We start from the raw sequence: 26,488 nt of genomic DNA on the forward strand, positions 1-26,488 counted from the left end.
CTAAAGCTATACCTTTTCTGTAGATGAACTCTAAATGCTTCTCTAGGGATTTAGGTTGGGTAGTGACACACTTATCTCTTTGTACTTTGAAGGGGGAATCGGCTTGCCATAGCACACTCCGGGGAGATGCAGTTTGACACAGATTTCTTCGTGCACAAATTAACGACCCACCCATGTTAAAGATTGCTTTGCTACATCCTACATGTCCAACACACTGGTCTGGTAAGAACGTTAAAGAAATGTCTTACTGATAATTTTGTCTCCTTTAGTCCTGCCAGTCCAGAAGCCCTCCCTAGTGGCATACTGATTAATACACCCTCATTAATATGATTTCATTGCAGATATTCCCATACTCAAAGTTCAAACCCTTGCAGTCCAAGACTGACGTTCAAATACTTTAAGAACTAGAGATTGGTATGATTAAGTTGATCAAAAAACTATATTGACCATTGCTTTATTAGTCAAATACTGAAGAGCTAAGGCTGCATGGGTCGTTATAGGACAGAGCTCTCAGTACTTGTTCACCGACTTCATCCGCTGGTTGACAGACATAACCCACACGTTTTGGCCTGGTCTGGTAGGACTGAAGGAAAGAAAATTATCAGGTAAGACCATTTCTCCTTAAGTGCGTATAAATATGCAATGTTACAAAAGCCCTTTTTCATACTGCACCTTTATTTGATATACTGCAAGTCAAAGCTAATATCTCAGAAGTTTACAGTAATCAGAAATATAAAAGGAAAATTGGAGGAACTGAGGAGAAAAGAGGCCTATTACAATGATAACACCTTGCAGCTCTGACTACTATTATAAATTGTATGTACAAAAGCAGCAAAGGAATGGTAAAACATGTAATTGGGGCGGGGGGGGGGGGGGGGGGAAAGAGTGTACAAGAGGCTTCACACATAGAAAAAGCTTTACAAAATTTTTTTTTTTACCTCTATAGCAATTTAGTGGATCAGGCAGGCAATTTGCCCATTTCTGTTGTAAAATTTCAATAAAATGTTCTTCTCATATCGTATAAAATGAGTAGAGATAAACGGTAGTGTCATGCTCAAGTACCATTCAAACACAAAAGAGGGTGGGGTAAGGCATTAAACTACTTCTTGCAAATTCTTGCATACAAATCAATGCAATATTGAACAATGTCCTCAAAGTAGATAAGTATAGCAATAGGGAAACTGACACCACTCTGATGTATATTAATGTTAAAGAAATGTAGCTATTTATCAATTCAAAAATTAGTAGGGTTTGGAAAATAGCCAGATTTGGGATAGTATCATCTCAGGGGGCAATGCATGAACAGGTTCCAAACCAAACAGCTGCGTAGACAACCGACCTCCTGGTGTCTAGAGATATAGCTATTTCAATTTGATTTCTTGCTTCATGAATAGGAACCCGGAGGGAGTTATGCACTACAATACTAATATAGTAAAATAAAAAAGAATTCCTGCACATACAAAAAATTATAATTTTTCTTATCCATGCCACCCCTCACCCAAAATGCCTCAGCCATTGATATCATCACACTCTAATATACCCACTTAAAAGAGACAGAACATGCTGTGCTATAACCAATGACGATTATGCAAATTGTTGAATAGATAGATTAACTATAAAGCAAAACACTAGAACCTGAAGCCAGAGTTTGCTAGTGAATACCACATTTTCCTTGAAAAATAATTTGGAGGGACTATAAAAGCAATCTAATTCAGCAGTAAATCTGATTTGTTTAAATTAAATTCAAATGGTTTCTATTTAAAAATATAAAATTCATGAACGTATCAAGCATAATCTTTGAACAGTAGAAGGGAAAAAAAAATTCACCTGGGATATACTTTCTGATGCCATTGTCTGCAGCAGAGCCCGCACAGCACTGCTTACTGCTTCCAGGAACTCATCTTGTTTTGGATAATCTAAAAAGAATTGTATAACTTTGGGTTAGGGTATAGTTTGGAGTTGGGGAAGGCAATTTTGCACTAAATTCTTTACACCAATTCTTATGTTATTCAGTATTTAAGGCTGCTGTACTGTGTTGAAGTGTGTTATGTGCTGCATCTGTACTTGTTCTAAACTAACAAAAATATATTGATATAAAAAAATGAATTGTATAGCAACTTTTTTCTTTTAATCCAAAGTAGCAGGTAAGAAATGACACTTATGTAAAATATCGATAAATGTTTTTCCTTCATTATCTCAATGCTTAACTACTTTGGTTATAAGATATTTTTGGCAGATTTCCTTCCTACTTTTAGATATCTATACATATACTATTAATCTGTATGTTTATTTTTTTTTTTTTTACTGAAATATACATTTAGAAATATAGTTGGGACAAAATTAAAAAAACAACATTTAAACTCAGATAATGCAGTACAAACTACCCCCCTATAACTCCCACACCCCCCACTGTTCACATCACCTGCTCAATCTCTAACTGGGACCTACTGTTGGTTCTTCAGCAGGCCCCTAAACAGTAAATTTATATGGATATGTGTGTTGAATATAAATAATAGAAGAGTGTTGTCTGTGTTGAGCAGAATACCACCATGGAGGCTGGCTATGGCATGTTTGCAGCAGTGGGTGGTATTCAGATGCACAGAACACCCAACTGATTGCCTACAGAGATGTTATGTCATTGCCAGTGGCCCTGATGTATGCCAAGAAAAGGGAGTGGATGTTGGAGTCTGCAGAAGTCACCATGAAGAGCAGGTTACAACTAGGAAGCAGCATCCCTGGAGAAAGGCAGAGGAGTGTGGATAGGCAAGTTAGGGGAAGAATCTGGAGGCATGCAGTTGTTTTTTTTTTTTTTTTTAATAAAGGCAACATGCTGCAGCAGAGGCAGAAGAGTTTATGTTGGAAGGGGAGGGAATGTAAAAAGTGCTTTATGTAAGGAACAGCATGAAAGAGAATGAACAGGTGAGAGGTAGAGTTATGTTGGAAGGGGAGGGAATACAAAAAGTGCTTTATGTAAGGAACGGCATTAAAGAGAATGAACAGGTGAGAGGGAAGTAATAGAGGCTGTTTGCTTGAAGAGGATGGAAGGATGGGGAAGAAGGGTAAGCAGGAGAATGTTGAGGACACTGTAACTGTTCTGCGACTGTCTAGAACAACCACTAAAGAAACTTCAGACCGCTCAAAATAGGGCAGCCAGACTCATCTTCGGAAAAACCCGATTTGATAGCGCAAAACCCCTCTGAGAAAACTACATTGGCTCCCAATCAAAGAATGAATTACCTTCAAAATCTGCACAATGGTTCACAAATCATCTACGGCGATGCTCCAGGTTACATGACAGACCTAATTGACCTACCAACTAGAAATACTTCAAAATCATCACGAACGTACCTAAACATGCACTATCCAAACTGCAAAGGACTCAAATACAAATCAATGTACGCATCCAGCTTTTCCTACATAAGTACGCAGCTGTGGAATGCACTCCCAAAAGCCGTGAAAACCACATACGACTACTTACACTTCAGTGAGAACACTAAAAACCTATTTGTTCAAACAGGCATACCCTACCAACCCAACATAAATGCCTGACTGCTACAACTCAACATAACCAGAATACGGTATGGACACACAACACAACTCCTCCGTGCATGGCGCCACTATGTGGCTACACCACAAGAACTTTACCTTATCGCACATGGCAATACTACATGCACTTTATCTTATCTCTACATCACTCTGTATTTGTTTACACCGGAGTCTGCAATCACATCTCCGGCAATATGTAAGCCACATTGAGCCTGCAAATAGTTGGGAAATGTGGGATACAAATGTAACAAATAAACTAGTCTTTAGGGCACACCCCAGCCAGTTGAGTTTTCAGAATATTTAAAATGAATATGTATGAGAGAGATCTTTATCCACTGCCTCCTTGGTAAGCAATCTCATGCATAGGAATTTTGGATATCCTGAAAACCTGACTGGCTGCCTCAAGGACTGGGTTGAGAAGCACTGCACAAGGGTATAAAATAGGAAATGTTTTCATAATTTAAATTACTAAAAAAACAACAACTGACTACAAAACTGATGTCTATCATGTTTTAACACAAGAGAACACATTAATGGGTAAATACTGCCTTTTTAAAATTTAACAAAATGTTACGAACCCCCGCTGAGTGTGAAAGGAGTGGGAGTTTCCTAGAGGATTTACTTTGAAGTGAGAACAACTCTTAAGGAGAGAAGAGTCAGACAGTGGAAGAAGTCCAATTTGGGGGGGGGGGGGGGGGGGGGGGGGGGGGGGGGAGTGATTTGGCCGAGTCCCAGGATTATTCTAATCCTATGGCTATCTAATAACTTTCCACACATCACTGGCCACAGACCCTTATAAAGAAATATTGTTTTGTACAGCAAGAGTTCATGAGTTTCTTGAATGATGTGCCTGAAATACCTGTCTGAGAGAAGATAAGCTGTGAGAGGTGCTGTGCAAGTGCCTGAAGAGCTGAAGCTCCACCAAGAGACTCCACATCCGTACGGACAGAGACTATGAAGGCACGTCAGGGCTCTGCACTGACTTGGTTCATTCTAGGTGAACAAAAAAAACAAATACACCACCAATACCTTTTACTTGATGCATTAGAAATGTGGTTACTGTCTCAGCTATAATCATCTGACAGCAACTTATATATAGCCTTAAATCCAGCCTCCCATATGAACAAATATTAAACATGTCTTGATCTCTTTTATTGAGAGAGATTGTATATTACTGTGATATTGAGTTTGTGGATCCTCTGGCATTGCTAAGGACATTTAAAATAAAAAGTGTTGCTGGTCCATTCTGGATAAGGGCTGAAGGCCACTGGAATGAGGGGAAAACCTTTGGTACTGGATCCCAAGTCCCCAGAAGCAAAGGTTTTTAATAAATGGCAACTGCTTTCCTTATTTTTCTATTGATTTCGCAACCAGACAGGGCTGTCTTCTCTCTTCATTGTTATTTGTGCTATTTGTTCAACCTCTAGCAGCCGACATTCAGCTGGCTAATGGTATTAAAAGATTGCACTTTACATGAACAATATTCTGCTATGTGTTTTGATCCCATTCAGGCCATTCCATATATCCTAAACATTTTAGAAGAGATAAGAAGCCCACTAGATTATAAAACCCAGCTGTAAATCAATGAGCCTATCATTAATGGATGGAAGGGGAACAACAAATGGAGGACCCAAAAATGTTTTGTTCTCTGAAATGAACAAGATATGGCATTTTATTTTGCCCAACTAAACCTAAAAATAGGCTCAGCATTAAATCACCCCCCACCCAGAGGCTTTTAGAAAAACATTTTTAAGTGGCTTGACCATGGTAAGTTAATGGAGGCAGGGCACAATTTGTTCTATGAACTGGTTGGCTAGATTGCTGTACATTTTCTCTGGGATTCCTGTTGGCACAGTCAGGGCCTAATTTGTAGTTCTTTATAAAGAAAAATAGTTCCATACAAATCCTCTGGTATCATAAACTGAGAATTACTTTTAGTTTTTATTTGCTAGACTATTTATAACAAACAAAACAGTACAGTAAGGCAAGACAACACCAATAACAGTCTTGTGCATACAAAATCAGTAAGGCCTTACTGAGATAGAGATAATGTAACAGTCAACATCATTAAACAGATCTTGACATTTGTGTTGAGTCCCAGTTTAGACTCTTATCTAACTGTAATAAGAAAGGTAGTCTTGGGCTACCTGACTTCTATAATTATTTCATTTCACATATTTGGATCCTTTACTATTGGCAGCAGAATGCCCCAGCCAGCACGAGGTGGAAATCTGACAGGATGAACATAAGAAATTTTAAGCTTCTCTTGTTTGAAGTAAAGAAGGCTTATGGCCTTTTTGTATCTACTCGGGGGATTTCACTGGCAGATAAATTTTGGAGATAAAAGCTTGGTGTGACATGAAGAATTCTCCCTCTACTCCTTTGCAAGTATGAAGCCTGGGAAAAAATATTGGCAAGACAACAGACTGGTTAAGATGGAAATCTGACCAACTTTAGAAAGAAATTTGGGATGACTGCACAAAGACACCAGAATTTAGCATTATGTGGATCCATTACTAGAGCATGGAGCTCGCTTGCTCACTTTGCATGCTAAAGTCATAGCCATCAGCCACCAAATATAACATGTCACATTTCAACTTTAATATGCTATAATTAAAAACCATAAGAACTGGGAATCGAAGAAAACTGCATCAGGAGGCCTAAGTTACAAATCATGTTTTAAAATTGGAAGGAAAAGAGGAAGGGTCCATTACTCTTAAGATGCACATGGAAGGGAAAAAAATAAAAGAAATACAGCGGGCAGGATTGTTGTGCAAGGGTATCCCAAAAGTAGCCACTACTGAGATTCATGCTCATCATTAGCATAGGGGATAGCTTGAGTAAACAGTAGGTTTTAAGGATGGCTTTAAACTTTTTTTTTTTTTAAACGAAGTTCCATAATGTTGAAAAGCAAAACATCTGAAGGTAGGAGGGCATGAACAGTAAATGCTGTTAAGATGAATACAGAACACATCAGAATATATGGCATAAGATTCATAGAGAAGAGAAGGAAATATTTGAGGAGCCTGAAATAAGATTTTAAATGGTATATGAAAGAATATCTGAAGTCAAAGTCTTTTACAAGTGGGGTGACCCTGTCATACTTCTTAGCACCACACAGATTATACAAAATATAGCAGTGAAGCTAATCTTCTAAACTAGTCCTTGAAAAGAGTTACAATAATCAATATAATACCTTGCAGGTCAGGTATCAGTTCACAGGCACTGAGCGGCTCAAAGAACACTTTCATCAGCTGGGTTAATACCATCTTTAGGGCCCTTGACACTGCAGGAGGCTTTATGGAAGCTTTCAGTAGAAGCAAGCCCTGCACGAGTAAAAGCTGCACAGAAATAAGCAGCAATTTCACTAAGGTGTACCCTAATGGAGTTAGTTTTCAAACCCAACACAGGCAAAGTGTAGAAAACTATTCACACAGTTTGTGTGGGACAGGAAAAAAGGGTCTAGGGCTCTTTTGTCACACTACATGGAAAACCTCTTCTATTTAAATCTGTAAGACCTTCTAGTAGAATCTCTCCTAGAAGCTAATAAGACCTGCAAAATTCTGTCAGGCAAGTTCCAAAAAACACGTTAACTTCCAACATTGAAGCTCTGAAGGAGAGGGACCCAATGTTGAGTGCAGCAGAGTCCCCTTTAGCTTGCATGATCAGGATGGAGTTATCCAGTTGTACTGACCTTGTTATGGAAAATTCCAGAAGAGGAGGGAACCATATTTGCCCCAGCCAAGGCAGGGTGTTGAAAATCATGGTTCCCTTGTCCTGGTCTGAATTTCAGTTTTTAATTATCAGGGTAATTAATCACAGGATATGCATACAGAAAACCCTTCCCCTGAATCCTGTAGAAAGGTATCCGAGGATAGTCTGTCATTTGTCTATATCCCGAAGCAGAACTGAGACATTTAATTTTGAATACTAAGATGGTACAGAGTGCACACCGGGAGGGAGTGGAAAACTTGAAAAAGGATCTGCAGAAGCTAGAAAAATGGTCTAAGGTTTGCAATTAAATTCAATGCGAAGAAATGCAAAGTGATGCACTTAGGAAGTAGATATCCACGGGAGACGTATGTGTTAGGAGGTGAGAGTATGATATATACGGACGGGGAGAGGGATCTTGGGGTGATAATATATGAGGATCTCAAGGCGACAAAACAGTGTGACAAGGCGGTGGCCGTAGCTAGAAAGTTGCTAGGCTGTATAGAGAGAGGCGTGACCATCAGAAGAAAAGAGGTTTCATTGCCCCTGTATAAGTCATTGTTGAGGCCCCACCTGAAATATCGTGTTCAGTTTTGGAGGCCGTATCTTGTTAAGGATGTAAAAGAATTGAAGCGGTTGCAAAGAAAAGCTACAAGAATGGTATGGGATTTGCGTTACAAGACGTATGAGGAGAGACTTGCTGACCTGAACATGTATACCCCTGGAGAAAAGGAGAAACAGGGGTGATATGATACAGACGTCTCAAACATTGAAAGGTATTAATCCGCAAACGAACCTTTTCGTAGATGGGAAGGCGGTGTAGAACTAGAGGACATGAAATGAGATTGAAGGGGGCAGACTCAAGAAAAATGTCAGAAGTATTTTTTTTCATGGAGAGAGTGGTGGATACTTGGCATGCCCTCCCGCGTAGGTGGTGGAAATGAAAAACAGTAACAGAATTCAAAAATGCGTGGGATAAACATAAAGGAATCCTGTTCAGAAGGAATGGATCCTCAGAAGCTTAGCAGAGATTGGGTGGCAAAGCCGGTGGTGGGAGGCAGGGCTAGTGGTTAGGAGGCAGGGCTAGTGCTGGGCAGACTTCTACAGTCTGTGGCCTGAAAATGGCAGATACAAATCAAGTAGCACATATGAGTTTATCTTGTCGGCAGACTGGATGGACCGTGCAGGTCTTTCTCTGCCGTCATCTACTATGTCACTATAACCTTGCTGGTAGAATATATACCATCCTCCACATTACTACAGCTATAAACAAAGCTAACACATGAGAAACGAATACATTCAGATACATCCACTACCAGTAAACTCATATATGTTAAGTGCCAGCTAACAATAAGTGTTCATCTTGAATCAGTTGAAACAATAGACCAAAAACTTTCACTTTAATTGAATCATTTGTTTGTGTAGTAATCGCTCATAATTGTAGTGATGCAGACGATGGTATAATTCTACCAACAAGATTTACCCATGAACTGAATGCAGTATATCATAAATTTGTAACAGCTTAGTATGTATTGGGAAATAAAATGTAATATATAAACATAAATTTAAATAAGATTATTTTCAGATAAAGACAGTGTTCAATAGTTGATGCCTTTTTTGGATTTAACATTTTTAATAATATTCAGGGGTTTTTTTTTGTTACACCAGTGCAAGCATAAGCTGAAACATGGCCAACTTTGTGCGATTGTTACTGCTTACTTGTAGTATTCCTCCTCTTATGTTATTAATAATTTTATTTTGCCATATTTTTATGGTGTACACTGCTCTGTACTATTTTTTGATGACAATTGTGACAAGTTACACATTTTGCTGGTTTGCCACATATGTGGTTACCTGAATAATGTTTGAGATCTGTGTTTAATAGAATTTTTAAAAAACACCTGTCAAAGGTATAACAAAAAGAGTCAGCCCTCATTAAGAGCACATTACAAAGTATTATGTATCAATCTTGTATCAGAGCAAAAAACTGGTCCTAGTTGAATTATCCAGTACTTCTGGTAGGCCAATCTCTAAATAAGTGAGTGCCCATGTCAGCCTATGTATCTTGGAGAAGACAAACATTTAGAACATTAGCACTGAATGTCAATGAATCTTATGTCCACAAAATTCTACTCTCTGATTAACGGCTTCCAAGCTATACTCCTCCTACAATGTCCACCACAGCTTGACTGGGAAAAGATGTTCTCTCAAAAGTCTGGGGAGAGAGAATAAAAAAAGGTAGAACAAATTATCTAATTGATGATAAAAGCATTCAAATGTTAAAGATTTGAAGATATTTCTTACTCAAATTTGCTAATCCCTTATCTAAAAGCTCAAGGTTGCATAAAGTCCTTTATTTTAGAAGCCCTATTCATGATTTGTGTGTAAATAACAGCAATTAAATACCCTGAATAAGCATGGAAAACCCATATTTTAAAAAGCCAGGATTTTACATATGTAAATCTGAACTACATGCAAATGTTTAAAGGGGCAGAACCAAAACACACACATTTTCCTCATTTCAGAAGTGATCATAGACATACATTCACAGAGATTAGTGCTGGGCATGTATTTTGTAAGGAACTGGTTACTTACCTGTAGCAGGTGTTCTCCGAAAACAGGATACCAATCCTCACAAATGGGGCAAAGCCATCCAACAGAGTCCAATGCTGGGGAAATTCCCACACAGAATACAGAGCTTCTGAGACTGTTCAGCTGCACATGTACACCTCTTCCGCATGCTGCTGTTGCGCAGGTCCTTTATAAGCTTGTGGAGGTGGACGTGTTTGTGTGAGGACCGGTAACCTGCTGTCCTTGGTAAACACCTGCTACAGGTAAGAAATTGTGTTTTCTTCAAGGATACTGCAATCCTCACACATTTGGAACTCCCTAGCTACAGGCTGCCTTGACCAGATAATAATAGAGCTAGTAGTGCTGTAACAGGCAAACACCCAAACTACTTTTGATAGCAACAAGTCTTGTGTTTTATAAGCTTTATTTTTAAGACAGTTTGGAACTTGAAAAAAATAAAATAAAAGCCCAGAGGATAGTGTTAGATTCTAATCTCCAAAACAGATTCCAGAAAACTGTCTGGTTAACCTACTGTGCACTGAAGTCTTGTTCTGGACAGTAAGCCAATGTAATTGTTTGGGCAGAAGTCCATGCTGTAGCTCTGCAAATTTCTTCTATGGAGGTAGCAATCGCTCTGATATTACAGCCATGATCAGACTCTCTAGCGTCAGACCTACCTGGGCATGTGAAGGAAATGTAGTCTGCTAGCCAATTGGAAAGTGTGTGCAGTCAACAAAATAAACAATAAACAGGGTGACTTTCTATTGGTTTTAGTGTTTGCTCCAGCAAGGCGGCAAGGGGCTCTCTTGCAGTCTTAAAGGGAGCAAATGCCACTTTCACCTTTGTGGGCATCAGGTCTGGGGAAAAGGCATTGAAAGGACTACTGATTAAGGATGAATTCTGACACTACCTTAGGAAGAACTTCAGATGGTTGTGAGAACTACTCTATTATATGCAGATCCATTTAATGTAAGGTGTGATCAGTCACTAGAACCTGGAGGTCACTAACTTAAGTTACCACCACCAAAAACAAGACCATTTAGATTATGAACGTCAGCTGACAGGTGTCAAGTAGCTCAAAAGCAGTTTTTATTAGCAGAATACTGAGGTCCCATGACACTGCAAGTGACTTGATGGGAGGCTTCAACAGAAGCAAGCCCCACAAAAATTAGATAAAGTCTGTTTAAGATGGGTTTACCTTATACATAAGCTTAATTGCACAAAGATATACCTTAATAACTTTGGTCTCGAACCTGTCTCAAGATGTAGAAGGTATTTAAGCAGCTTTGAGCAGAAGCAGGAAAAGGAGCTAGAGCCTTACTATTACACCAGATGGCAAATCTTGTCCACTTAAACCGTAAGATCTCCTAGTAGAATCTTTTCTGTATGCTAATAAGATCTGAGAAACACTGTCAGGCAATGTCCAGAGAGGCTAGCATCAACTTCTCAACACCTAAGCTGTGAAGACTAGGGACTCTATGTTAGGATACAACAAAATCCCCTGTTCTTGCATGACTAGTGTGGAAACGTTCTAGTCTCACTAGACTTCTGATGGAAAGATACAACATAAAAGGGAATCAGACTTGTCTTGGCCAATAGGAGCTAGGAGTATCACTGTTCCCTCGTTCTGACTGTGCTTCAGAAGAGTCCTTGCTGATGAAAGGAATCAAAGGATGCACATACCAGAAGAACTTCTCCCCAATGCAAGAGAAAGGCATCTGAAGCTGGTTTACCATGCATCTCTATCCTGGTGCAGAACAGAAGTACTTTCTTGTTAAACAAAGTGGCAAAAGATCTGCTGAGGGGGTGCCCCACTCTTGAGAATCTTGTGGGCAATGCAATCATACCAAAGACCACTAGTGAGGAAAGACTTGATTCAGTCTGCTAGGATGCTGTCCTTGCCTACCAGATATGTGGCCCTGAAGAACATTCCATAAGAAATGACCCATTTCCACATTCTGACAGCAGTCCAACACAGGAGGTACAAACCTCCCCACTTGTTCACATAATACATGGCTATCGCTGGTTCTCTGTTTGAACTAGGATAACCTTGTTGGACAGCTGATCTCAGAAATTCTTCAGTATGTTCCATATTGCCCTTAGTTCCACAAAGTTTACCTGATGAAGCTATTTCTGGGCAGAGCATATATACCCTGGGTATGAAACCATCTATATGACCTTCCCAACGCAATTTGGATGCATCTGTCATTAGATTTATTTGAACTTCTGGAAGGGCTAAATTGGAATGATTCTTCCAGCAAGACAGTTGATTATCACAGAGGACTAGTGTCATATTACATCTGAGACTACTAGTGGCCCAAATTCACTATGTGGATAAGGTCCATCAAGCTTGCCTCAAATAGAGGTGTGCCAAGACTGTCAACATGAACTGTGTATGCCATATAGCCTAACATCCTTGACGTTTGTCCAGTTCATACTTGCTACGCTGGTATCTAGTGTCGAAGAAGTTCGGAGGAGTCTGTGATCCTTTGTTGTGGAAGGAAGATGCTTGAATCATGTCCAACAGACTCCTAGGAGCTCCAATTGTTGTGTTGACCTTAAATGAGACTTTGTATTAATTATGAGTAACCAAGTAATTCCAGCACCTGAATGGTTATGTGCGCTGATCTGTTTTGTCCCTTCCTGAGATGTGTGCTTTACCAACCAATCAACCAAACAGGGGAACATGCACACCCCAGTTTGTGTAGATACGCTGCTATACTGCTAGACATTTGAAAACACAAGGAGCTGATATAGGTTCAAAGTGCATGACCCAATACTAGTAATGGTGTTTCCCTACAATGAATCTCAAATGCTTCCTGTGATCTGGATGTATCTATGTGTCAATTTAAGCATCCTTTAAGTCCAAAGAAACATAGCCTGTTCCCTCTCTGGAGTATAGGAATTAGGGTATCTACGGAAACCATCCTGAAATGTTGCTTTATGTTTGTTCCGGGCCCTTAGGTCTAATCCCCCCTCTTTTTTTGTGAGCAGGAGTACTTGGAAAATTCCTGCCCTCCTTTCCTGGTGAACAGGTTCTACTAAATTGGCTTCTAAAGAGGAAGATAGCTCCTTTATATAAGGATGTCATGATACTGAGAGCCAAGGCAACACCAAGGCAAACAGTTTGCAATGATCCACTATGGTTAGCAAAACAAAAAAGAAAGCAAACTGTGTAAAGTGAAAGCTTTAGTCACTACTTTGGCTCCCAGGGTTTTATACATAGATGCTCGGAATGGCTATACTTTGCCAAAGGGGCTGCTTCAGGGGCGAATGGATACTTGTAAGTATAAATCCAAAATTCACCAAACCTTCAGGACTTGGAGTGCATAAAGCCGTTGATATACTGAAAGCTTCAGTCTAAGGCTCTTTGGGGGAGGGATGGGAAAAGATAGTTTAGAGGAAGATTCAATAGTTGAAGATGGTTCCCCATCCAGACACCTGTTCCTGCGCTCTCTTGCATTCAACTGTGCACTGGTCCTGCCAGAGAGCCTGAAGACCCTGGCATATTCAGATGCTCTGTGCCAAATATGAAGGTGTGCTGCTGCCGACGTTTCCCCACATACCTGCGAGATTCCCGGCTTGAATGCACTGTAAACATCCAAATACCGGCTAGTGGGTCCCATAGCAGGAAACCCCCCCCCCCCCCCCCCCCCCCCCCCCCACCCCCCCCCCCCCCCACCCCCCCCCCCCCCCCCCCCCCCCCCCCCCCCCCCCCCCCCCCCCCCCCCCCCCCTCCCCCCCCCCCCCCCACCCCCCCCCCCCCCCCCCCCCCCCCCCCCCCCCCCCCCCCACTTAACTGCCTCGGAGTCACCATTCACCTCGACTGGCACAAGCACAGCACAATGCAGTCCCAGGCAGAGAGTCAGGATACCTCTCCTGCGACAAGCAGAATTTGCAGCCCTCCAAGCAGTTTCAAGTCAAACTTTAGTCAGACTCACCACTGCCAGTTGCTCCCCACAAGTTTCAGTCTCCACAAGTCTTAGCCCAGATGAGGAAACTTGAGGACTGTGCTCCAGTAAACCTTTTTCTAGACTGATCCTCTGTCTCATGCTCTCTAGTAGTAAACTTCTTTCCTCTTTTTTTTTTTTTTAATGTTGTTGTACTGGAAATGGAGGTCCACAGGAAACAGGTGAAGGAAGGGAAGAAGTAAATTCATAGGGCACCAGAAACAGGGATTGGAGACCTCCAGATATATCTCTGCAGACTCAAGCCACCTACAAAGCTCAACTGGGGACCGGTTGATCATCTGGACCAGAAGCAAATCACTCAGAACCAGAGGCTGAAACGTGTGTCCATCCACCTGCTGGAGATGTGAAATACGGAGGAGCTGGACTGGATGCCAAGAGAGATATGTCTCAGCTCAGTTTTCAGATTCTCTCTCTCTCCCTGCTGGCTGATGGACACAACAATCCCACAAGTTATGGAATAGTGGGAAGCTATGTAACAGAAATGAGCCCCATGCATTTTACCAATGTAAGAAGGTATTGTCAGTGGGGGAAAAGATTTAAACCCTGGTTTCTAAAGAACTGCTATAACCCATTAGGGCCACTCCTCCTTCTCCTGTTAGGCTGCTTTTAGTAGTAAGTTTTCATGTGTATACTAAAAAAGCCCCTTTCCTCCACAACCACCACCACCTCTACCCTACTGTTTTCCTTTTTAACCAATTCCTGCACTCTGTAATACATTCTACCTTCACGATTGCAAAATTGTAATTCAGTACAGGAATTTTAACAGGTCCAAAATACAGAGCAAATGACTGACTATATGAAGCACTGAGACCACTATCAGGGAAAAGAGTAATCTAGATTAAAAATACATTTAACCTTTTCGATGTCAGCAGCAGACTTAAACCAGGGGTTATCTCCCACCCTGAGGGCTACAAGTAGATCCAATTTTCAGGATGTCACGAATGAATACTCAGCTATTGGCATATTCTAGTACTCTAAATCAAGACCTACTTTCAGCATTTGAAGACTGGGGTTCATAATATCCATGATCTAAGAAAATATCAGAAATGTTTCTTTGCAGACCATATGAGTAGTGTAATACTTTATGCTGATGCTGGGATTTGGAAGTGAGACATGCTCATAGTAGTTTTGGACTCAAATGCAAACTGTGGGCTCATCAGACTACACAGTTCCATATATACCTTTTTTGGTTATGAGGTGGTTCATGAGTGCTGTATGAACCTCAGCAGAGAGACATAGCGGGGACATGAGCTGACCAATGCCCTCATTCAAAGAGTTTTCTATACACATATCACTCTCATCACTGCTGGACAACTCTTCCCATTCATCATCAGATGGATCTGAGAATAAATATAAGGGCAACAAGTGTAAAAGAAATGATAGTAACCAAATTATTCCAGCATTTATCTAGCACCCTAGGGCACGCTATTTAAAATAAACTGTATCAGCAGGGATGTATATTTGTTTTGGAATCTCAAAGTGCCTGCAGCAGCGACATGAGCCAACTCATGCCAACACCTGCCATGAGCTGCAGTCACCAGCCCCATTATGCTCCCACACTTCTTATAAAAACATAAAAACTCCCTTTTCCTCTCTTGACCCTTACCTCATCAGGGTCTTCTCACACCTGTCACTCTTCCAATTTCCTGACTTCCCTTGAATCTGCACTCTTCCCACAGCACGGCTCTGCTCTCACGAGGTCAGCAGCTGTGCATGCACCCGGCAACCCTTCCCCCTACACACATCTTTCATGGGGTTTTAACCCTGGTACTACCAATCTTCAAAGGAGCCTTCCTAGACTTCCTCCAGCATTTGCCCTGCTCCCTGCGGACCTGGTCTTGCACCAGCATCTGTCTGTCTCTCTCACTCGGACTTGAGCTCTGCATCAGACCTGGAAATGTTTCTGTGCATGTACAGGAATTTGCACCATGCGCAGAAACATTTCTGGCCTAGTCATGACATGGCCCCAACTCTTCTGGTCTTGTCTGCTAGCTCATGCATGAAAAAAATCACACCTGCGATCCGCAAGCTGGTGCAGCCATATTTCTCCCTCCCACGCTCAGCAGCACTCGTCCCAAGGGCCCCTCCAAAACTGCCCAGATAAAAAATATATATATTTTTTAACTCAACAGGGCTACATTAAGGATATATTGTCATCTCTCCCACCCCTCCATCTTATGATGGACTTCTTGTTTTATTGCCTGTTGAATTATATGGAATTTTTGGTTATTTAGCATGACAAACACACACAGTCATGGAATGATATCTTTACAGTTTGTATATTATATATAATAAGGCCAAAACTAGAGTTCTTAACTTCATTCAATAAAACGTTGGGAACCAGTGCAGGATAAGAGAACCTTTCACAAATTTTTCACACTCAACAGCATTCAAACTGCAATACTCCAAATGACAGTTGAATTTTATTGGAACCCAGCTGAGGCAAAGGTAGGGCGGTTGAAGAAAGGGGGAAGATGTTTAATTGGCGTAGCTAAAGAATGTTCCTTTTGGAATGCAAAGGGCCAGACTCTCAAGTACTAACACAATAGCAATGGCAGTGTAGCAGTAATGCAAATGATTCTGGAGAAGAGTTTAGACGGCTGGGTTTGGCACATGGATCATAGTTTGTCTGCTGCTGCTCTACTGTTTTCCAGCATCAAAGAAACCCGTAAAACACTGACACTCTGAAGCTCAGCTACTGAATGTGGTATTATTCCTGCCAAGAGCTACAACTCCAACAAGTCCTGTCCTCTGGCTGTCCCAATATCATAGTAACATAGTAGATGACGGCAGAAAAAGACCTGCACGGTCCATCCAGTCTGCCCAACAAGATAACTCATATGTGTTACTTTTGTGTATACCCTACTTTGATTTGTACCTGGTTCTTCAGAGCACAGACTGTATAAGTCTGCCCAGCACTATCCCCGCCCTCCCAACCACCAGTCCCGCTTCCCACCACCAGCTCTGGCACAGGACCGTATAAGTCTGCCCAGCACTATCCCCGCCTCCCAACCACCAGCCACGCCTCCTGATCTTGACTAAGCTCCTGAGGATCCATTCCTTCTGCACAGATTCCTTATGCTTATCCCACGCATGTTTGAATTCCGTTACCGTTTTCATTTCACCACCTCCCACGGGAGAGCATTCCAAGCATCCACTACTTCTTCCGTGAAAAACTACTTCCTAACATTTTTTCTTGAGTCTGCTTATCAGTTACACTGCCTAGGGCTCTGAGCAGCTGAATCCATCACAGCATACTGCACTTTCAGGCTCAGAGCGAGATTAGAGGTCATGGAAATTAAACTGCACCTACTACTAGCACTTCTAACAGAAAGGAGAGCAAACACAGGTGCCTGCACAGCAGATGATGGAATCCACTGGTCCAGGACTAATCTGGACTCAAGAGGGTAGCTGCAAAGTTTCCCTATACACCAGTGAAGCAGCAGCGAGACTGAATATTTTGTAGATAGAATAAAAATATTTAAACTCGGACTTGCTTTGTGAAGAGCGATTTTATCAAACATAAAGTAACACATTGGCAAGGGTTTTCCCCAAAACAAAGAACAAATCCACAACATTTGAACAGATCTTTTCTCTTTCTACCCTGGACGAAATTACATACCTTCGCTACAGCACATGTTGACAATAATTTCCAGTGCAGTCCTCTGAGCCACCAGTAAGGCCGCAGCTTGTCTCACTTCCATATGCTTAAGCTAAAATACAACAGATATTTTAGTATTTAAGCTGTAAAATCTTTAAATCCTTTGTTTAGTCTTTCTGCTGTTTACATTTAAAGCTTTCTTCTACAGCAAAGGAAGAAAACCTTAAGAATTGGGTTCAATATGTTTACTAAAATTTTATATACTGCTTAGTTTCTTCAGATCACGGCAGTTACAATTAAAATATACAATTTAAAAGAAAAGAACTCAATTATTCAAATAGAAAAGATCTACAAGTTTCACACCAAGAACATTCATACAAAAGAAAAAACACACTCACAACCCCAAACACTCAACTGTTTCCATACTGCAGATTCATCAATAAATTTTCTCCACCTCCCCCTCATCGGAAATATCAAATGCCTATGAAAAAAATAATCTTAGTCAATGTTTTAATCATCATTAAATTTGCTACTGTTCACATATTTTGGGGGTCCATTTCACAAATTTGGGAATATTCATAAACTTCTATTTCTAAAATGGTGGCTACAACACACTTCTAAACAATATTTCAACCAATATTCCCACTAATTGTATAAGAAAATTCCAACTTTGTTTTTAACTGCCGGTGTCTGCTCCATCTTGCCATTTACACTACATGGGGCTCGTGGTCTCACAGGATCAGAAGTTCAAATTGCAAAGTGGCTGGAACAGCTCTTGGCTTCTAAAATGTTCTCAAATATTGGCAAAACACTGCAACTTTTCTTCTTTTGGTTTAAAGCAGAACATTCAGAGCAGAGGAAGTTACTTTGAGAGCATGCATCATCACTCAGAGCTACTCGAATTTACACTGTGCAATATTTGGATGAATTTGTGGAGAGAGTTGATGGATTAGATCCTTTCCAATATGGATTTAGGTGTGCTCATAGTGTTGAGATATTGATCTCTACTGTAGATTATTTAAAGTGAAATATTGATAATGTGTTATTGTCTAGTATCCCTGGATGTTTATGGAGCGTTCAATTCTGTTAATTTGGAAGTTACAAGGTTTAGGGGTTGCAGGACGAGTATTTGCAGTGGTTTGCTTCATATTTGATGGGAAAGTAATGATAGTGAGGAGTAGACTGCAGGTTTCAAAATCTGTAGGGGTTGAAAATGGAGTTCCACAGGGATTACCCCTGTCACTTAGTTATAGGTGGTATATAAGTTTTTAAAATAAATAATTATTTACCGGAAGCAGATCAGAAATATCAGCATTCTTGCACTTCACTTTTTCCATTTTTGCTGTGTGCTCCATTTCATCATCATTCACACCAGTATCTTCTAAAGTAGTAGAATTGTCTTCTGTTTCAGATTCAGAACCTGCTTTCAGCCTTTGGGCTTCACCCTCCTTCATCTGAAAAATCATCTGGCCTGCATCTACTGCTAAAATTTCTGAGAAAATTCTCAGGATTGCATTTATGGTTTCTGCCAGACTGGTTGAAGGCACAACAGCCTTTAGATTCCAAACAGCACCTAAATATGAAAATACAGAGCTGCAACGTTAAAGAGCACTTGTATCCATCTTTAAATAAATCTGAAGATTCCTTCTACAGCCATAATGAAAAATCTAACATGTAATATTAACAAAAAGCTTATTTAAGTATTGTACCTATAGACAAATCTGCATGAAGTCTCTTTAGTAGCATAGCCTTTGCATACAAAGTGGTTAAGAGACACTTAAGCAAACATTTAGCAAATCTCTTCAGCACACGTTATTGTAATGAGTAATTTTCAAGTTACCTGCACTGGGAACATCCACAGATATTTTTGGAAATTGGTGCAAATGCCACAGATAAAAACAAAACAATGCAGATCTTCATTTTGAAACTTGCTGTAGGTTTAACACACCTGCAGACATTCACACCTTTGTCTTGTGTGCCGATATCATGTGCAGAGACTTGAAAAACCAAATCTGCACATGTTATCTTCCAATCTTGCCCAAAAACAGAGCCCCAGGCACATCTCCCCTAAATGCAGCTAGAAGTGTATGTATTGTGCAACACAAATTTTTTTTATTTATGTCCCCAGGTCCAAAAACTTAGATTGTGAGTCCTCTAGTACCTGCATATAATGTGTACATCTAGTAGTGCTATAGAAATGATTAGTAGTAGTAGTTTCTCAATGGGTGACAGGGGAAAAGATGGGAGATGGACTATCAGCTGGTCATAACCTTAAAGAGATTGTATGGTTATCATCAATGCTACTTGGTTCCTCTGGATTTGTACTGAAAAGTTAAAAATAAAAAGGTGACCCTCCCCTCCCAGCATGGTGCCACTCTAGGAGGACTGCTGCTTTAGTTGTGGCAGCAGTTGGAGCAGGCCAAGAAAACCTTGGGTGCCACAGAAATCTAGCACCCAATGTTTGTCAAGCCCTGAAAACTTATCTAAGGTAGGAATGCTGCCTTAAAGCCCAATATTAATACCAGCAAGGATTATGAAAACAGAGTAAATAAATTCTTAAGTCATGCAACACAAACCTGCCAGCAGGGCCTTTAGGAGGAAATATTCCATCGTACCCCCTGGACACAGCATAACAGACTCTAGCATGTGAAATGATGGGGCATCAAAAGAAGTCAGAAGATCTGGGTTATCTTCAGTCACAGTCTGTAAACAATATGCTGTAGACACAAACAAAAAGTATGAAATCTCCTCCACAGTTCACTCACCAGAGATTAAATGTATTGATCATATACTCTTGCCATTGTTAGATCCGCACGACTTCCTTATCCCTCAGAATGAATACCAAAGGGGCATTTCTTTCCCTGCCAAGTGCACATCCTTCCTCCACTCCCAGGCAGTCATCTTCCACTTGTCCTCCCCATCCCACCACTCCCTGGAGCAATTTCTCTCCTTCCCTCCCACCACACCAGCAGCCACATCTGCATCCTTCCAAGGCTGAAGACCTCAGAAGCATCTTCCTGAAGAGCCACAGAAGCCGCTGCATCATTTGTAGGAAAACTCGATTTACACCAGGCAAGTATTATAAAAATAAAACAAATATCATGTTTAATTAGAGGGATCTATACTGCAGTTTTGAATTTACCTGCAGAGATAGATAGTTCCATATTTGTAGAAAATCTCTTCAAACATTGTAATACGATGACCACACAGCCTTCCTTGTTAAAGATAGACAAAGCTCTGCTACTACTTTCACTAAATAGGGGGAAAAAATCCAGAGATGTCATTTTGCATTTTTCAGCACAAAAACCCTTGGTTCAATTTATACCCATAACACTCGTAAAAACATCTAATTTCAAAACAGGGTGGTTTACAACACAAACTAAAAAAGGCAGGATCTCTAATAACGGCAAAATAAAAGTTAACTATTAATAAAAGACCAATGTACAAAAAGGTGTATCAACCAAAATCCAAAAGTACAGGTAAAACAAAACTAAACCAAACCCCCACATATAGTCCAAACAGGAACCAGGAATGGACCAAAAAAATCTTCACAGCCTGAAGTCATTAAAAGCAACTTTATTCAGCACCACATCAGTGTATGACCCGGCATTAGGCTGTCAAGTGTCAGACCACTGAAGCAGATGGTTATTTCCATCAAAACACAGCCCCGTGTTGGTCATACACTGGTGTGGTGCTGAATTAAGTTGCTTTTATCGACCTCAGGCTGTGAAGATTTTTTGGTCCACCCTTATTTCCTGGTTCTCAAAAAGGTGCATGTGAAAATGCAAATTAAGTCATTTTAAAAGCCTTGCACTGCTCCTACACATGAACATGTTGACTTCAGAATGCCATTATTTACATATGTAGAAGCTTGGAATGCACAAATTCAAAGAGCCATGTCATGGGCATGGTTTGAAGAGACAAAAAGATGTGTGAATGTCCCAAACTGTATCTCCCATTTCCTATACAAAGCCCCAGTGCAAATTGAGTCTTTCAGGTTTCAAATGGTCTCTTATCAAGAAGCATCAAAATCCCAAAGCTGTCAGCAATGTCATATGGTTATGTTGTCTGCTAAAGTACATATGATTTCTCATTTACCTGAATTTCTAAATTGCCTTTAATCCAAAAAAACAAACTGGTGTAAAAACATGTGCTGAAGTGGTTTAAAAAACCCCCCCACAATGTTAAATAATTATTTATAAGAGAACAGATAATTAAACTAAATCTGAGAATGTACTGCCTCTTAAGTCCATTGTGCGACCACATCTTAAGAATTGTGTGCAGTTCTAGTCACTCCATCTCATATAGCAGATCTAGAAAAATACAGCAAATTGGGGTGGGGGGGGTGGGGAGGAGGGAACAGTGGGAATGGAACAATTACCATATGAAGGAAGGCTAAACACATTAAAGCTCTTCAGGCTGGAAACAACAGAGGGGATAATAAGGAAAAATTAGGTCTTATCTGATAAATTCTTTCCATTAGTCCTTCCCACTATTCCAAAACCTGTGGGATAGTTGTTTTCACCAGAAAGTGGAGATAGAGAACTGAAAACTAAGCCAAGACATCTCTCTCAGCATCTAGTCCAGCTCCGCAGTATTTTATGTACACAATCAACTACTATTATTATCATTTCTATAGCACTATTAGCTTTCTCTGTCCCTAGTAGACTCACAATCTAAAGTATTTTTTTTTAATACCTGAGGCTATAGTGGGTGAAGTGACTTGCCCAGGGTCACAAGAGTTGCAGCTGGAATTGAACCCAGCTCCCCAGGTTCTCAGCCCACTGTACTAACCACAAGGCTACTATTCCAATCCACAAGCAGTAAGGATAAACTCAGAAAAAACACAACCACCTTTAACAACTTGCTAACCTAACACTAACCAGACAAGAAAACATGTGTGGGCATCTCTCATCTGTGGACAACTTGTAGAGAACAAGAGACATGTAGGAAGCAACACGCAAGGTGACAGTCATTATCTGACCCATTACTTAGCACCAACTAAACTCAGAAACCTCTGAAATAGTGGGAAGGACTAATAGGAAGAAACTTTTTACCCTGGAATGGCGAATGCCATTATGGAACATTGTAAGCCACATTGAGCCTGCAAAAAGGTGGGAAAATGTGGGATACAAATGCAGCAAATAAATAAAATGATCAGGTAATACCCAATTTCTCCTTCCATTATGTAGCTATTACTATTCCAGAACCTGGTGGGATGTTTAAAGCAATCCCTAAAGTGGGTGGTATCCTGGTGCCACTGCCCTAAGGACCAAAGCCTCCAAACTGTCTTCCGAATGTGACACAATGCCCACCCTGTAGTGCTTGGAAAAGGTATGCAGTGTCAACCACATCAACTGCCTTGCAAATATCTGCCTGAGACAGTAAGGTAGTCTCCGCTCAGAATGTCGCTGTATGCCTCTTAGAATGAGGCCCTAAGGCCAGAGAAGCCCACTTCCTTGCAAGCAAATAAGCTGATGCGATAGTCTCCTTCAGCTATCTAGTGATTAAAGGCTTGGAATCCATGAGGCCAAGCATTTACAGTCTGTTCAATTTGCGAAACTCATTTGTGACTTACAGATATGAGAGGACTCTACGCACATCGAGAAGCTTCAAGGAAGAATACCAAGCTTCTTTGTCTTCTCTGGTAAGGACAGAAGCTGCACAGATTGGTTGATATGAAATGCTGATATCACTTTCAGAAGACAGGAAGAAACCGTAAGCAGGGAGACCCCTGACTCCGAAAAAGCAAAGAAAGGGATCCAAACAAGAGGGAGAATGAAGCTCTGAAACCCTACATGCCTATGCAACAGCCACCAAGAACACTGTCATTAGCCTAGGAGTTTTCAAGGAGGCCTTCTAGAGTGGCTCAAAAGGAAGCTTCAGAAGAGCCCGAAGGACAAAATTTTTTTTTTTTTTTTTTTTGTTACATTTGTACCCCGCGCTTTCCCACTCATGGCAGGCTCAATGCGGCTTACATGGGGCAATGGAGGGTTAAGTGACTTGCCCAGAGTCACAAGGAGCTGCCTGTGCCGGGAATCGAACTCAGTTCCTCAGTTCCCCAGGACCAAGTCCACCACCCTAACCACTAGGCCACTCCTCCACTCTTTAAGGTTCCACTCTGGACACGGTATATGAAAGAGAGGCCACAACCAGCCCACTCTCCACAAGAAGTAAACAATATCTAGGTGAGTTGGACGAGACATCTTCTCTAGTTGGCCCTTGAAACAGGCCAAAGCCGTAAACTGAATTTTTAGAGAACTAAATGTCAATCCTTTCTAAAAGCCTGCCTGGAGAAATGCTAGGATGTGCACGATCTGAGCAGAGAGGGGAGAAAGTCCACACTAAGAACACCAGCCCTCGAACATCCTCCACACCCTCGCATATGCCATGGATGTAGAGCGTTTCTAAGCATGAAGCAAAGTAGCAATGACCAAATCAGAATAACCTTTTCATTTCAACAGTGTTTTCAATGGCCAAGCCGAAAGAGCAAAAGGGCATAGATCCTCCATGAGTACCAGACCTTACTTCAGTAGGCTGTGTAACTGAGGAAGATGGAGAAGATCCTTGTCCAGTAGTTGAATCACATACCACTGCCCTACAGCCAATCCGGGGCTACAAGAATTATTGAACCCCGGTGCAATGTGATCCTTTTCGACATGTGGCCTACCATGGGCCAAGGAGGGAAGACATGCAGTAGATATGTCTCTAGCCAGGGCTACAGTACCACTTTCTGTCCAGGTGCCCTGTGCCAGATGGAATTTGTAATGAGCTCTCCAACCAGACTTGCTGGGATCTGTTGTCACCACCTCCCATTGCATTACTAGATAGGGAGCATACTTCAACTGGCACCCAGCAGCCAAGGAAGATGAAAGTCATACTTCTTTGACACCGGGAACCAGCAGTTGAAGAGACCCTGTAATGGTCACACATGAGCCCTTGCCCATGGCACCACTTCCACTGACTCCAGAACCTTCCCTGGGCCTGTCTTAACTGAGAAGATTAATCTGTTGAACCAACTTTGATCTTCTGTGTTCTGCGAGGAAGATCCTCTCCCTTGCTGTGTTGAATAGAAAACCCAGATACTCCAGCATCTGAAATGGGAGCTAGTCTGCTCTTCTCCAAATTGATTACCCAACCCAACAGCACAGACTGACGGACAACTGTTTGTCACCACCATACTAGCCAAATAGGACAACATATGAACGAGCCAATCAAGATACAGGTGAAATAAGATTCCCTGGAGCCAAACAAAAAAAAAAAAAGGACGCCGCCACCACTACCACAATCTTGATAAATGTTTTTTTGTGTTGTATAGAGCTGTCTGATTTTGTACATCATACAGCTTTGTATATATAACTTCCCTTATCCATGATCTAGTAGGGCAATTAGCTAGCTTGTGTCTTCTTAGTCTTGTCACAGACCTAGACAGGCTTGATTAGTAATGGGCCATAAACTTTAACAAGTGTCTGTTTTCTTTGCTTCAACAGACTCTGAATTAACACAGAGCCATTTCAGTGAAGGACCAGTATGAGTAATAGGTATTCAAGGAAGGGAGGTTACAAAGAGCAAATGATGAATATTTGAGAAAAATATCAAAGAAACAGATCATGTGAAGGTGACCTTAGAGGTCAGAGTTGAAGAATACCAGATAAGAGAGAAAATATAAGGCATTAAGTGATTGGACAAAATTAAGCTTCAGTATTCTGACAGACTTCCAAAGAAAGAAAGAGAGAGAGATTTTAGTTTTCTTATACTGAAATTTGGACTGATATAAATAGTAATTCAATTTTCTGTTAATACTGGAATAAAATAATTTTTTATTGTAACCTTTATTTTACTCTAATAAATTTTAGAATTAATATAAAAGAGAAAACTGAACTCTAAAGTGTTTTTTCCTTTGACAGAAGGGCTTGCTTTTTTCAGTCTCTTCTGTCAGCTCCCCCCTCCCCTTTAGAGGCAAGAAGGGAGTGCCCTATATGACAGTGTTATGGCGAGAGCAAAGCCATAACACTGGAAGTGATGGCCCAGAACCGCAAAACGTAGCAAGTACACCTCCTGAGATAGAGGATGGTGAGAAATTCTCCCACTGAACCAGAGGCTATAACTGCTCTTAGTGTTTTCATGTGAAAGTAGGACACACCGAGGCAGCCATGGGCGTAGGACTGGGGGGGGCGAGGGGGGCAATGCCCCTCCAAACGACGACGACGTGACAGCGCCAGTAGTGAAAAAAAAAAAAACAAAGCAGCACGCGCTCGTCTCCGTCCGCTTCGCTTCCCTGCCCTCTCTGTCTGCGTCCCGCCCGAAAGGAAATGACATCAGAGGAAGGCTGGACGCAGACAGAGAGGGCAGGGAAGCAAAGCGGACTGAGATGAGCGTGTCTGTCTACCCCCTCTCTTCCTCCCTCCCTCTGGCGCAGGCAGCAGTCTTTTTCAGCTTTTCTGTGTTCCTGGCAGCGGTAGCGACGTACACACTGCCTTCGGCTCTGCCCCGAAGCCTTCTCTTCAAGTTCCTGTTCCCGCATAGGTGGAACAGGAACTTGAAGAGAAGGCTTCTGGGGCAGACCGAAGGCAGCGTGTACGTCGCTACCGCTGCCAGGAACACAGAAAAGCTGAAAAAGACTGCTGCCTGCGCCGGAGGGAGGGAGGGAGGAAGTGAGGGGGTAAAACGGAGTCACGATCCTGGACCTCGCGGAGGGTGGGGGAGCAGAGGGAAGGAGCAAGAGATGGATGGGACTGGGAGGGGTGGGGAGCAGAGGGTAGGACCAGGAGATGGATTGGACTGGGAGAGGAGGTGAGCAGAGGGAAGGAGCAGGAGATGGATTGGACTGGGAGAGGAGGTGAGCAGAGGGAAGGAGCAGGGGGAAGCCTACTGGAAAAAGACACTGCATAAAACAGAAGACACTGGGACCAAAGCGAATAGAAAAACTAAATGATCAGACAACAAAGGTACAAAAAAGTATTTTATTCAGAATTTATTAATTGAAATATGTCAGCTTTTTGAAATGTGCATCTGTGATATTTTGCCTGTAAATTTCAATTTTTCTGGTATTGCTGCATGCTGAGTCTGACTTCTTGAGTTAACTTTC

At 41.4% G+C, this 26,488-nt stretch overlaps 1 protein-coding gene across 1 annotated transcript in view; it reads right to left on the reverse strand.

Annotated features, from left to right (window-relative positions):
• The window catches only part of HEATR3 (HEAT repeat containing 3), a 65,628-nt gene that overhangs the window by 15,794 nt on the left and 23,346 nt on the right, over positions 1–26,488 (reverse strand). The window contains 10 exon segments of the mRNA XM_030204356.1: positions 1,828–1,916; positions 4,406–4,488; positions 4,490–4,528; positions 4,956–4,967; positions 9,391–9,472; positions 14,981–15,139; positions 17,422–17,512; positions 18,690–18,973; positions 19,977–20,117; positions 20,543–20,652. Of these exon segments, the coding sequence (XP_030060216.1) occupies positions 1,828–1,916; positions 4,406–4,488; positions 4,490–4,528; positions 4,956–4,967; positions 9,391–9,472; positions 14,981–15,139; positions 17,422–17,512; positions 18,690–18,973; positions 19,977–20,117; positions 20,543–20,652 (1,090 nt within the window).

Source organism: Microcaecilia unicolor, chromosome 5 (genome assembly GCF_901765095.1).
Source record: "Microcaecilia unicolor chromosome 5, aMicUni1.1, whole genome shotgun sequence".
NCBI classification, from domain to species: domain Eukaryota; kingdom Metazoa; phylum Chordata; class Amphibia; order Gymnophiona; family Siphonopidae; genus Microcaecilia; species Microcaecilia unicolor.